Consider the following 12077-nt stretch of genomic DNA (forward strand, 5'->3'; position numbering starts at 1 on the left):
CTTCTTAATACTTTGATGAGAGCACGGAGGACGCTATGCCATGGGCAATAGATAGTGAGCAGTTTGCTTGTTGGGAGGACGCTATCTGTTTGCGTTAGATTGCTAGGTTAGATGCGTAGAAGGACAAAGAGTTCGGCGTGTATAGCAATCAGAGAGAAATTGTTCATCATTCTGATTCATCCCAAGACAAAGTGGTATCTGAGAAACAGTCGTCATCCAAATCCGGTTCATGAGTCGTAATCATGATCGCCAACAAAGGATCTATCCACAGTCAACGACGCGTTGGACGCCTGAAGAATGGAAAATATAGGGGTGGCAGCATCGGGGGGTCATAGTTCAAACCAAATCGCCTCATTATCATCAGCAACTCAGTCAACTCCCCATATACATCTGATGCCCCGGGTTTGGAAAGTCCATGCCACTGCCACTGACATAGCCATCACTGATATCTTCATAATAATCATCTCCACCACTCGAGCCGTCGAAACTAGCAGTGCCCATGCCGCCAACATCACTGAGATCACCTTGATCTTCAGCGGTGGAGATCCGAGACCAGTCGATATTTTGAAGCGCAGGATATTGTTGCAGCAGCGCCGCAGGCAGGGCAAATCCTCCAGTTCCAGTGTTGGGATCCATGCCAATCATCATTGGTGGAGGGACAGGTTGCAGCGTGCTTTGGCTAAACTGCGCCTGTTGCTGCTGCTGTTGTTGCTCCAATAATGCCCTGTTCTGCCGCTCTGCTTTTTCTTCCTCCAGTAGTGGTTTGATGCATATTCTACCGGCCTCGGACCGGAAATGACGGCCCAGAGCATCGGCTCGAGCAAATCTCCTCCCACAGCCCCAAGATTGGCCAGGTGCGGTGTGAAGTTCCCCTTTACAGACAAACTTTTTCTCGCCGCTGTGAAGGCCTTCGTGACGTTTGCGATCGTGCTGCCGGGCAAAGGCCTTCCCGCAGACAGTACATACAAAAGGTCGCTCATCCGTATGCGTCCTCAGATGAGACCGCAAATTATATGCCCGAGTAAAGCGCTTGGGGCAGAGATTGCATTGAAAGGTAGCTGGATGTTTCTGAACTCTCGTGCTTGTACCGGCGGGTGAAGCAGTTGGTCTGGAGGGGTCTGCCAAATCCAGAATATAATCCCGGTTTTGACCTACAGAGGACGTAGAAGCCCGGCGATTCTTATCGATGCGACCTGAAGCCACGCCGGGACCCGGAGACGACTCACGGGACAGTGATCGGCTACCACGCTCGGGTGATCTTGAGTGAACGGCAAGGCTGTTGGTGGCGGTGAGTCCGGGCGAACCAGAACGTGACAGGGGCCGAGTAAAAGTGACATCGGATTTGCTTCGGTTGCGTCCTCCTATATCGCATGTTAGCTTCGGCCGTAAAGGGCTAATTATAAATTACAATGGACGTACTGTTTGTGGAGGGAGGGCTAAGAGCACCTTCGGTCCCTTCGGCCTGCAGTCCGAAACTTTGCTGCCTTGAGACCGGCGCCGGTTCGATGTTGATTGTCGGAGGCTCGAACTGGTCGGCCCGGCCAATATCCGACACCACTGAGGTATTCCGCATGTGATTGCTCGGAAGAACAGGAGGATATGCGGTTGCCTGGGTCGTGTATACCTCTGGAGCAGACATTCGCAGTGGCTGGTTCAAACTGAGATCCTGATTCAATCCCAGGCCCTGGATATTTGCATCCATATGGGGCATAAGCCTTGGAGAACGATAGGAGGCTTGTTCGGCTAGACTGAAACTCTCCATTCCAAAGGCGTTGCTGGTGTCGGGCTGCGCAGGAAGGAATGGTGAATGATTGAGTTCGATTGGATCATGTAGTTCTGCATGAGCCATGTATGGAGAATGGGTGGCCGAGGAGATCTCGGAATGATCTGATGGCGCCCGCCTGTGTTGCTGGAAATTGGCTCCGGCAAAGTTCTCTCCATAGGCGCTCGAAGGGTCCAAAGAGGCATGCCTGGAGTGCTGGGGCGTAAAGAACGGCTGCCCGTTTGTCGAAGCCGGTGACGCCGGCTGCGAAGAGAGGTTCTCTGGAGGATATAAGCTGGGGGACTGGTGATCTTGTGGAGAAGGTGCTTTGTTCAAGTCGGCAGGATTTATGTTGCTGTTGTTGCTGTTGTTCTGGGTACTCATGTCATATGTGTTGTTTAGTGAATATGTCTGCCCGAAATCATTCGGCATGTTCTCGCCCTGGTACAAGAAGAAGTTGTTGGAATAGGACGAGTCCAAGTTCTGGTCTCCGAACTGATTCTCCGGAAAGATGTCCTGGGAGAACTGATTCTCGGAATAGAATCGTGGGTCCGTAGGGCCCGATTGCAAGCCGGCTTGTTGTTGTGGATCGAGAAACGGGTTATTGAAAACCTGCGATGTGAACTTGCCCGTGGTGAGAGCTTGCTGGATCGATGGATCCACGCCGGACACAGAAGCCGGATAATGGTTCGGGGATGGTTGAGGGCTTATGTGCTCTGCATTGCCTCTTGAAGGCGATCTGCCCCGTGTATTGTCCATCTCTTGACACCGCGCGCTTCGGAACAGGCCAAAAGGAGAATGCGCCCTACTCGGACGGAGGAGGATGCCTCGAGCGTCAGCCTCCTGCAGGAGGTTCGGTATCGGTGAGATGTATATGGGCCGAGGGCGACGCGATTGGCAGTCGGAGACGGTGTATTGGAAGTGTACCTTGCCAGTCAGCCTGTGGCGCAGTATGTTAGCACAAGAGGTGTCGTGTGAGAGGGCGTTAGAGCTGTACCGTTGGCAGCACTGCAGTGAGGCTGTGCCAGGGCGGGACGGCTATAAGAGGTCGCACAGAGCCCCAGAGGAAACTTGGAGTCAGGAACGGCCTTTTGAGAGCAGCGCGACTCCCATTGAGAGTGTAACGAGAGAGACAGAGCAGGTGCTGACGAGATAACGTGGAGAGTGATGCGCTGCAGTGGTCGGCGGAGAGATGAGATGGGAGTCGGGGGCGCCAATTGCAGCTGATAAGATCAGCGGAGTGTCGAGGAGAGCCGCACGGTAGGAGTAAAGGGCGAAAAGGTGAGAATGTAAGCCCACGACAAGAGTTCCAATTGATGTTTGATGTTCGATGGTGATGGGATGCCGCTGTCAATTTTAGCGATGCGAGAAGAGCGTGAGACGGAACCAGATGCAGCTTGGAGCAGAGGAAGCCTGCGCCTTAGCCTGCGGTGCCTTGACGGGAACTTGGGCGCGCTAACATAATCTGTTGCTTCTGCCTTGCAGCTCCTAATTAGGTGCCAGTCAGAGTGATATACGGAGTACGGAGTACGGAGTACGTCGTGATGAATGGAGTACTGAGGTACCTCAGAGACTCGCTGTTGTCCCGTCACCCTTTCTCTCTCTTCTCTTCCAGGCACTGGCACTACACCATGCACTGTACGGAAACACCGTACACCAGACACCAGACACCAGGTCGTGTCTCGCAACTCTTCCCAAATCCGCCCGCCCACTCATACATGCCATATGCCCAAATCCACAACCTCGGGTGCCTTTTAGCCTCTTCCACGATTCCACAGGGCTCCTTAGGCCACAATCACCCACCTCTTCTTGCCTGGCATCGGAGCCAAATGCAGTCCGGTGTGCCTGGAGATCAATGACTTCATCCTCTTCAGGACATTGGTACCTACCACCATACCTAGTACCTAGTAAGCTTGCAAGTGGCTCCTTTTCCACTGTGGATTGGGCGGCGAGGGGGCTGTGCAAGGCAACACACACTACTACACTACCAGTGCACACGCAAAATCCACGAGCCAACTCGAAAGGCCACGCGATGCAGATGTCCAGACTGTTATGTACCTATCTACGTGCCAGCGGCCTCGAGATAGGACTGACGGTGCTTGTGGAGTTTCAATTGCGGCTCGCCTGATTGACGTCTTTTTATTTTGTGCTGCGCTTTTCTTTCTATGTTACAACCCGCCATCTGGGGTTGAAGACGGCCTGCATAATCCATGGCCCATCTCCAGTCCACTCGGAGCCTCGTCCGCACCTTCACGGACCTCCTTTTAGGCCTCGTGCTTGTAGACCTTGTATTTTGCTCTCATGTGCACAGTCTCCAGTCTCATTAAACGCCTTGCTCCCCAGCGGTACATGCTGTCCTCGTCAAACACCCCGCTACCCTTGTAGATAAAGAGAATAACGGAACACAAATTTCTGTCTGCGCAAAAGTTGATTCGTGATTCGTCAAGAATGTCCGCCTCGATACACTGGCCGGGTCGATTTGTCTTCTGCGCCCGTCGCAGTGAAGAATGAGATCGGGTGGGAGCATTACGTGTCGGGCAAGAAGAAAGCACTCTCGTGCAGAGTCCGACCTGGGAGAAAGTGGAATAAGGGTCTGGAAATTTGGGGACCAACCGACCCTTGCAACAACCATCTCTCGTCTCGGGAGAGTGGAAAGACGGAAAGGGCCAAACATGAATAACAAAGTACACTTGTTCAGGAGTTCAGCCTGTCGAAAAGGGTCAGTAACTGCGGTTAAAAGTTAAAATCAATTGTGATGGCACATACCACAACAGAACGCCTTCATGATTTTTTGAACGAATGTAGGTTGCTGCTCATGTTGCTGAGATGGCCGGCCTTGGTTGTGCTGCAGGGCTCCGGCAGCAGGACTTGTTCTTGGTTGCTGGCCCACCAGATTGGCATTGCTGTTTTGGAACTGTGCTTGAGTGCTTGCTGGGGGGGTATTGATGTCCAGCTGCCCGGCCAACCCACTACTTCTCTTCGGAAGATTGCCCCCGGCGACGCCGCTTGAACGGTCGCGAGTGTTCTTCCCCAGGGCTGCCACTCCGGGCTTCGCTGGTGACCCTGGGGGCGGGGGCTGCGCCGCGTTTAAACGGTCCGCCGATATTGCTCCTCGATCGCGAGATGGTCGCTGCCCCTCTTGCCCTCGAACGGCCGACATTCCGTGAAGAGCTCGAGCCGACGCATCAGCTGGGGGATTGACGTTGTGTAATGCATGAGCAGATGGATGGGCCTTCATGGCCTCCCAGCCACGGCCACCGTTCAACTTCATCCAATCGTATTCCCCATCTTCCACTTCGCCTGTGTTCTTGAGTGCCTGCGTGAACAAATCTCGGCAAAAGTCATAGTCTGGAGTATCCTCAAATCCCAGGTTCCGGACGTAGCTGAGATACTTGTTGAATTCCTCTGCGGCCAGGTTAGTATTCTAGCCTTCCTTAAGCTTTGCACACCGGTGGCCGCTTACCAGGGAAGCCTTCGCACAAATCTTTGATGGCTGTTGTTTGCTTCTTCTCTCCAATCTTTTCATACTTTTGCTTGTTTGTTGCCGCCTTCAGCCCTTGCCATGGCAAGCCACCTCTCAAAAAGTACATAAAAACATGTCCCAAAGCCTCCAGGTCATCTCGTCGAGATTGTTCGCGGCCCAAATGTGTGTTGATACTCATGTAGCGAGCGGTTCCGGATAAGGACTTTCGCTCGCGGTAAGGAATGTGTTGCTTCGTCTTTGGATCTCGGTACTGTTTTGCCATGCCAAAATCAACGACATGGATGACATTTGCGGCTTTGGTGCCGGGTCGGCCGATTAGGAAGTTGTCCGGCTTGATGTCGCGGTAAATCAAGTTCTTCTCGTGTATTGTCTGTACTCTGGAAAGCTGCAGCATTGTTAGCAGGTCCCTGTGACCCATGAAGAAGCCTGATTACCATTTGTTTGGCAACCATGACCACAGTTTTGATGGAGAATCGTCGACCGCAGTGATCGAAAAGATCCTCCAAGCTCGGACCGAGCAGATCGATCACGAGGATGTTGTGTAGACCTTCCTGGCCGAAATAATACACATTGGGGATGCCGGCTAAGACACCATCAGTTTCGTGACCAACTCTAGACACTCCGTAATGATGACTTACGGCAACCGGACAGGATTTTGTACGTCCTATACTCATCTCGAAGTTGTGGAGCGTCACTCTTTCTTGGTTCCTATTCCGTCGAATAAGTTCGTTTGTAGACAAAAAGCGCCGCGGGATGCTCACAAATTTGATAGCAACCTGCTGGTTGTTTAGAAGGTTCACGCCTTCGAAAATGACGCCGAAAGATCCCTCTCCTATTTTCTTCCCCACGCGATAATGAACGCCGACGACATTGGAGGATGAGGAAGCCATGTTTTCGGGGAAACGACAGCTTGGTCAAACGGCAGTATGTGGTAGAAGAGCGAGGCCGTTAGCAAGAAGGCTGCTATGAGGATCCTGAGGACTCGTTCGATCTGGGGCTGGGGGTGGTGAGGCGCTTCACCTCCGCAACCGCGCGGCGACTGCAGACGTCAGCGGCTGTGAATAAAGGCATATAGCAGGTCGGCCCGACTTATCACGTACGCTGGAGTAGGAAGCAGACACTGATGGAGATCATGCGTGGATTGGGGTTGTTTGCGGCTGTTGACAAGAACACACCAGTTTGTTGTGAGTCCAAAGGCGAAGACGGATTGGAGCTCCTGCCAAGAATGAGGCTACAAGCGCAACTGGCCTGCAGCAGGAGGACAGGGCAGGCTCTGGGTCCGCAGGCACGCAATGCCTGCCGATAAGCAAGTACCAGTTAGACAACTCAACGCTGTAGAACTGCAGGGAAAAGGGAAAAGAGAGAGACCAGCAGACAACGGCTTCCTGTGCGACGAATTGGTAGACTACTATTATTTAGATCAGACTGTTCCCAGGCACCGACTCGGCACACCTAGGATTGATACTAGTAGACGGTGAGGCAGCATTCGGCACTATGGGTACTAGGTAGTAGTCGTAGGTAGTTTCCGGCGAAAAGTCCTCCATGCCTGCATGCTAGTGATAGCGCCAGATGGAGGTAAGGGGCTCAGGCGCAGGCGCAGGCGCAGGCAGCGGGCAGCGGGCAGCGGGCACCCGAAGGCAACGGAAGACGCAGCGGCACTCGACCAAGTGGGAAGGGAATCCTGGTTCAACGGCTTGCTGGATGACCTTCGCTGCTCTCGCTGTCGGTCTACCCTGGTCATTTGGCACGCCACAAGTACAGTACCATACGCTACGGTGAAAGACTTCCTACCACTGCTGTAATTGATCACTGCCTATCAAAGTCTGGCTGTCTGGCTATATCGTCCTCTGTCATTTCCCTAGATTTGAGCGGAGACCAGTCAGTTCAAGAAAAGCCCAGCAACCGCACCAATCTCATCAGCACAGTCCTATGGCGGAGACGATAATAATACTACAACAGAGATGATTGCTGGCGTGGGTTTACATGGGTGGTTGTCGTACATCCCTTTCCTCCTCGGGGACCCCTGCAGTGGAACACGTCAAACGGTCAAAGCCTCATGATCCATTGATTGTGTCTAGCAGGGGTCAGAGTCCAGGTGCCTTAGGCGTCAACAGTTCCTGGACTCCTCTTTGGAGCGACAACGACCTTCCGCATCTCGGGCTCTTCCCTCATTTTGCCGTTTCTCCGATATCATCCCGCTTTCCGGGTTTGCTTTCGATATGTTGGGTTGACCTACAAAGTTTGGCAAACAAACAGAGTTGGGAAAGTGTCCATTTGGGCACAGACTATCATTTGCGTGTTCTAGCTGTTAGCTCCCCAAGCTCTAGCGACTCTGTTTTTCCTTCGTACAACAACATCCATGGCGAGTCTTCATCCCTGATACGCCATGCACTGTGCAGTGTATCTACTCCCGTACACAGCAATGACAGTCTTGCTGGAAACATCCTCCAGGCGGTGAATCTGGCGCATTGCTGTCTCCTTCGTAGCTCGAACGCCGAGGTGAACTGTCCCACTTGCCCCTTAACCTAAGCTGTCCCTTTTCTTCATTCACACCAGACATTGCCATTGGAGCACGATTGAATTTGAATTGGCAAGCCACGCCCATCAAGCACTCGGCTCTTCTCGTCAATTTTGTCCGCCTCATTGCGGTTGGCGACCTGCCTTTCATAGACCAGAACTGGAACGACGGCCTTGGACATGTGATTGCAGCTTGCCGTCATTTCCGCGAGCTCGAGTCACGGTCCGGAGCGGTGAAGGTGTCGCTGGTTGAAACGGGACGCTCAGATCTCGTGGAATTGGCGCTGCCAGATCAGGTTCACTTGGTCTCTTGAAAAGTCCACCAAAGTGAAGACTCCTGCTCTTCTTTACCGTCTTGTCTTTGCCTGTACTATCATTCCGATTGATCTCTCGTTGGTCCAAAGGTGAAGGAGTAGATGGGGCGGTCGCGTTTGGACTGTCACTTCCTGCCCCTTTCGATTTTGTCATTGTCAGAATTCTCCCCGATTTGGACCTAGAGAACATTCCCATTCCACTCTTGCTTTTTTTCAATACCCCACGCTGCTGCCTGCCGGTCGGGGTGTTTCTCGTGGGAGTGGGCGTGGGTGTGGAAATCGATACCGCATCGACAACTCTCGATCCCTGAGGCTCTGATCTGTACGTTGCTTTTGAAGCAGGCGTGTCTCTGGCATACTGACTAAGATCACCGAGAGAGGGAGAGTAGATTGGAGCATCCTCAAGAGAGAGGGAGTCGTCGTCATCATCCTCACTCTCTCTCCTCGGTATCTCAATTCGTGGGGTGGGTGAGGCCGATTGATGGTCGTTGATGCGTTGATTTGCTCGCAGTGAATGCGAAGGGGTGGTGGCCATGCCAAAGGGAGGGTGCATTCGCAAAGGATTACCGTGAATCAGATGTCCATCGGGTGCCTCGGGCAGCACGTATGGGTTTTTCTCGCTTGCAAAAACAAGGCCAGTCGATGGAGCGCTCTGAGAAGCATGATGGTCTGGTGCAGTTTGGTCAGGTGGCGCGGGCGCGGGCGCGGGTGCCCTGTCGGAGGGAGGCGCCGGGGGCGACGACGAGGGGAGACTTGCTGACGGGGACCGCATTGCAGACGAGGCGCCTGAGACTTGTCGTTTTTCTTCACGTTCACCCCCGTCTTTGTCTTTGTCCTTCTTTGCGCTGAAGAAGGATGATCTGGATCTGAGAAAGGGGACGTTGTAGGGGAGGGACGAGGAAAAGTCCAGTTTGTCAACCGCGCTCGCAAAAGACCTGGTCAACGATCCAAACGCTGAGTCATTGTCACTCTGCTCCGCGCTCTCTGCCATAAGAGGGTCTGTCAAACCGCTGAGAAGAGGCGCGTCTTGGTGTATGCCGGGTGCTTTACTGCCGTTCACCGGTTTACGGCGAATGTGGCCATTTCCTGTGAGTCCTTTGATCTTCCCCTTGTACAGATTCAAAGCTTCTGTTCGACGACGTGCAACACTGTTCTCCACTGCCAGGATACTTCCCTCGTCAGCACCTTCACTTCTTCCCAACCGCAAGGCTTTCTCCGAATGCCTACGCAGCGGCGGCCCCTTGAGTTTACTCCTGACAGCATCTCCCAGCCTCAGCATTCGTCCTCTCTTGCCCACTGAACTTGGCAGTATACCAGCGTCACCAGCAGAAGTTGAGCTCGTCAGTTGTCCTTGGCTTTGCTGTACATGAGGACTTCCACGCCCTTCTTCAGTCTCTGTTGACCTAGCCACCCGGCCAACCTGCGAGTTCCATGTGGGCTGAGAGACGGCAAGACCTGATTTCTCTTGACAGTATACACCTTCGACACGAGCCACTTCGGCATTAGTGGTACTGGTCAGTATTGGGGCCGATATCACGCTTCGAGCAACAGTGGATGAACTAGTATCTTTGGGCAGGTGGACAGAGTGACTGCGGGGGTGTTGAGATTGAGAGGACGACCGTGTAAAGGGAAGCCAGGAAAGTCGACGGCCTCGCTGGGCCCGCCGACAAGAGCCGCCTTGTTTGTGGACGGTGATCTCTCCGCTTCCTGGAGCCTTGCTACCTGCATCATGATTGTGTCTTCTGTCTGGAGATGTGTCTCCGGGAGCTTCTGCAATGCCATCAATTGTCGGATCAGGGTCAGGTGAAGCCGGAGGCTGATTGAGAGGATCGCAGCGGCAAGACATCCTAGACTCTGATCGGTCTTGCAATTCATCCTTGGAAGGAATCCGAGCAGCTGGCAAGTTGTTAGCAGGGGCGAGACAGATTGGGCTCTGACTGACCTTGCCGTGAACCAGCACGACTGATGGATCTAATTGTGTCTAGGGAGAAGATGGAGAATGAACCCCTGCTTCGGGAGCGTTCATGAGAAGCCATGGTCTTCATGATTGAGGGAGACCCGAGGTACACTTTACGGCACTTCACTTCTGGAGACGGATGTTCATTACGCGAAGGAGATGAGACGACGGAGGCAGGGCGGCCAGGAGAGGAGTTTGCAAGGAGACGGCGCCAGACACAGGAAGACCTGTTGACGCAGGCGGGAGGAAGACTGAGCGGCGAGTGCAGTCAACTGCGACGCAAGATCAAAGGCGGCAGGAACATTGGAAAAGAGCGACACCCACAAGCACCACCGTCGCGATTCAAGCAACAGAATATCATCAATTATCTCGTTTACGCCCCTTTCAGCCTCTGCAGTGCTCGATATCCATCTCCCCCAGACCGAAAACTTCGCGCTCTCTTCAAACCGCCGTTTATCCCACTGCCTGGCACATCTTCCTGAGGCGCGCATCAATTCAGCAAAGCTCAGACGCGTTACTTTGGTTCTAACCAGGCACAACAAGCCGATATACGACGTCTCGACATGTTGTCTACCGTGAAGGTTGCCCAGCAGAGGTCTTATCTGACAAAAGGAGGTTCGAGGCCTACCAGGTCGGGGAGTTGCCGACCTTGCTCTCTTAACCGCGGCAAGGCGGCCATCACCTCCATTCCATCTGGACTATGCCCACTTGGGAAACGGGAATGCACCTCCGTCCTCCTTCACCTCGCTCTTACAGGGTAAATTCGGCCACGGTCGTCCCCCGCACTGTCAGCATAAATCGACTGATATCGAGACACAGCTTGCTGAAATCCGTATTCTTGCCAAGTTCTGCTATCCAGCCCCTCTCTCGAGCGAAGGGCATCAAGCTACAATCGAACCTCCCCTCGTTCGAAACGATGCCGTATACCTTGAAGGGCCGGAATGTCTTGGTGACGGGTGGATCAAGGTGGGCGTTGACAACTCTATGACTACTTGCAGCCGCTGACGAATGAATAGGGGGCTTGGAGCTCTAATCTGCGAGAAGTTCGCAGCAGAAGGGTCAAACATCGTCGTCAATTATGTGAGCAGCAAAGATAGGGCAGACCAGGTGGCCGAAAATTGTAAAAAGGAGCTTGGAGTCAAGGCAGTGGTCATTCAAGCAGTAAGCCATTCAATATCATCTCCATCTCGGGGTGTTATTCTGGGCCGGCACTGATACAAATGCCTAGGACATTGGAGTCGTTGGAGACACCACTCGCCTAGTCAAGGAAACTGTGCAGCAGCTGGGGGGGCTTGATATCATCATCAACAATGCCGGTTGGACCAGATTCGCCAACTTCGGCGACATCAATGACCTAACTCATGATGAATGGAACAAGGTATGAAGTGAGGATAGTGTATGATCCGTGCTCACCGCAATAGTGCTGGTCCACCAATGTCATGTCCCAGTTGGTGTTGATGCAGGAAGCTGCTCCCATTTTCAATGCCAATCCAGACGGGGGTGTTTTCATCATATCTTCGTCAGTCGCGGTAGGTCGACATCCCATTCGACTGAGACGCAGGCTCATATCTCAAGGCGAAAGCTTGCAGTGGAAGCAGCATGGGCTACTCAGTCACCAAAGCTGCAGGTCTCCATCTCATGAAATGCCTCGCCTCCACTCAAGGCCCAAAAATTAGAATCAACGCTGTATTGCCGGGTCTTCTTTTGACAGAGTGGGTGAGTACAGACCGACTCAAGATCGCATATTGACCGGGTTCGGCGCCAATTCTGACACTCACAGGGCATGAGATATAGCGAAGAGCGGATACAGGCCACGAAAAACATGGCCGCTTTGAAGAAAGAGGTTTGTGCTACTTTCCGCTCTCATCTGCTTCAGACTAACCACAAATAGACGTCATTGGAGGATTGTGCAGACGCATATATTTCGACAGCAAAGAACACGTCCATGACCGGCCAACAGATTGTTGTTGGTATGTGTGACTCTCCGTCTCGAAGATGAAATGCTAACATGACAAGACGCCGGTCTCGTGATTTCATAGACTT

The 12077-nt window shown here is 53.0% G+C and overlaps 4 protein-coding genes across 4 annotated transcripts; 1 reads left to right on the forward strand and 3 right to left on the reverse strand.

Annotated features, from left to right (window-relative positions):
- Positions 1-372: 372 nt before the first annotated feature.
- On the reverse strand, positions 373-2521 carry A1O3_09941 (uncharacterized protein; the record flags this gene model as incomplete). The annotated part of the gene is made up of 2 exons (XM_007740032.1): positions 373-1361; positions 1420-2521. The coding sequence occupies 2 exons, from the start codon at positions 2519-2521 to the stop codon at positions 373-375; spliced, it is 2091 nt and encodes a 696-aa protein (XP_007738222.1).
- A 1987-nt stretch (positions 2522-4508) lies between these two features.
- A1O3_09942 (CK1/CK1/CK1-G protein kinase) lies at positions 4509-6136 on the reverse strand (the record flags this gene model as incomplete). The annotated part of the gene is made up of 5 exons (XM_007740033.1): positions 4509-5167; positions 5226-5631; positions 5681-5829; positions 5885-5954; positions 6008-6136. 5 exons carry the CDS (start codon positions 6134-6136, stop codon positions 4509-4511), a joined length of 1413 nt encoding a protein of 470 aa, XP_007738223.1.
- A 1774-nt stretch (positions 6137-7910) lies between these two features.
- On the reverse strand, positions 7911-9356 carry A1O3_09943 (uncharacterized protein; the record flags this gene model as incomplete). Its single annotated transcript, XM_007740034.1, has 1 exon — positions 7911-9356. The coding sequence occupies one exon, from the start codon at positions 9354-9356 to the stop codon at positions 7911-7913; it is 1446 nt and encodes a 481-aa protein (XP_007738224.1).
- Positions 9357-10950: 1594 nt separating this feature from the next.
- A1O3_09944 (alcohol dehydrogenase) lies at positions 10951-12073 on the forward strand (the record flags this gene model as incomplete). Its single annotated transcript, XM_007740035.1, has 8 exons — positions 10951-11000; positions 11051-11195; positions 11263-11412; positions 11456-11563; positions 11610-11750; positions 11815-11877; positions 11926-12004; positions 12051-12073. The coding sequence occupies 8 exons, from the start codon at positions 10951-10953 to the stop codon at positions 12071-12073; spliced, it is 759 nt and encodes a 252-aa protein (XP_007738225.1).
- Between the last annotated feature and the right edge of the window lie 4 nt (positions 12074-12077).

The sequence above is a fragment of the Capronia epimyces genome (assembly GCF_000585565.1).
Source record: "Capronia epimyces CBS 606.96 chromosome Unknown aczIQ-supercont1.10, whole genome shotgun sequence".
Lineage (NCBI taxonomy): Eukaryota > Fungi > Ascomycota > Eurotiomycetes > Chaetothyriales > Herpotrichiellaceae > Capronia > Capronia epimyces.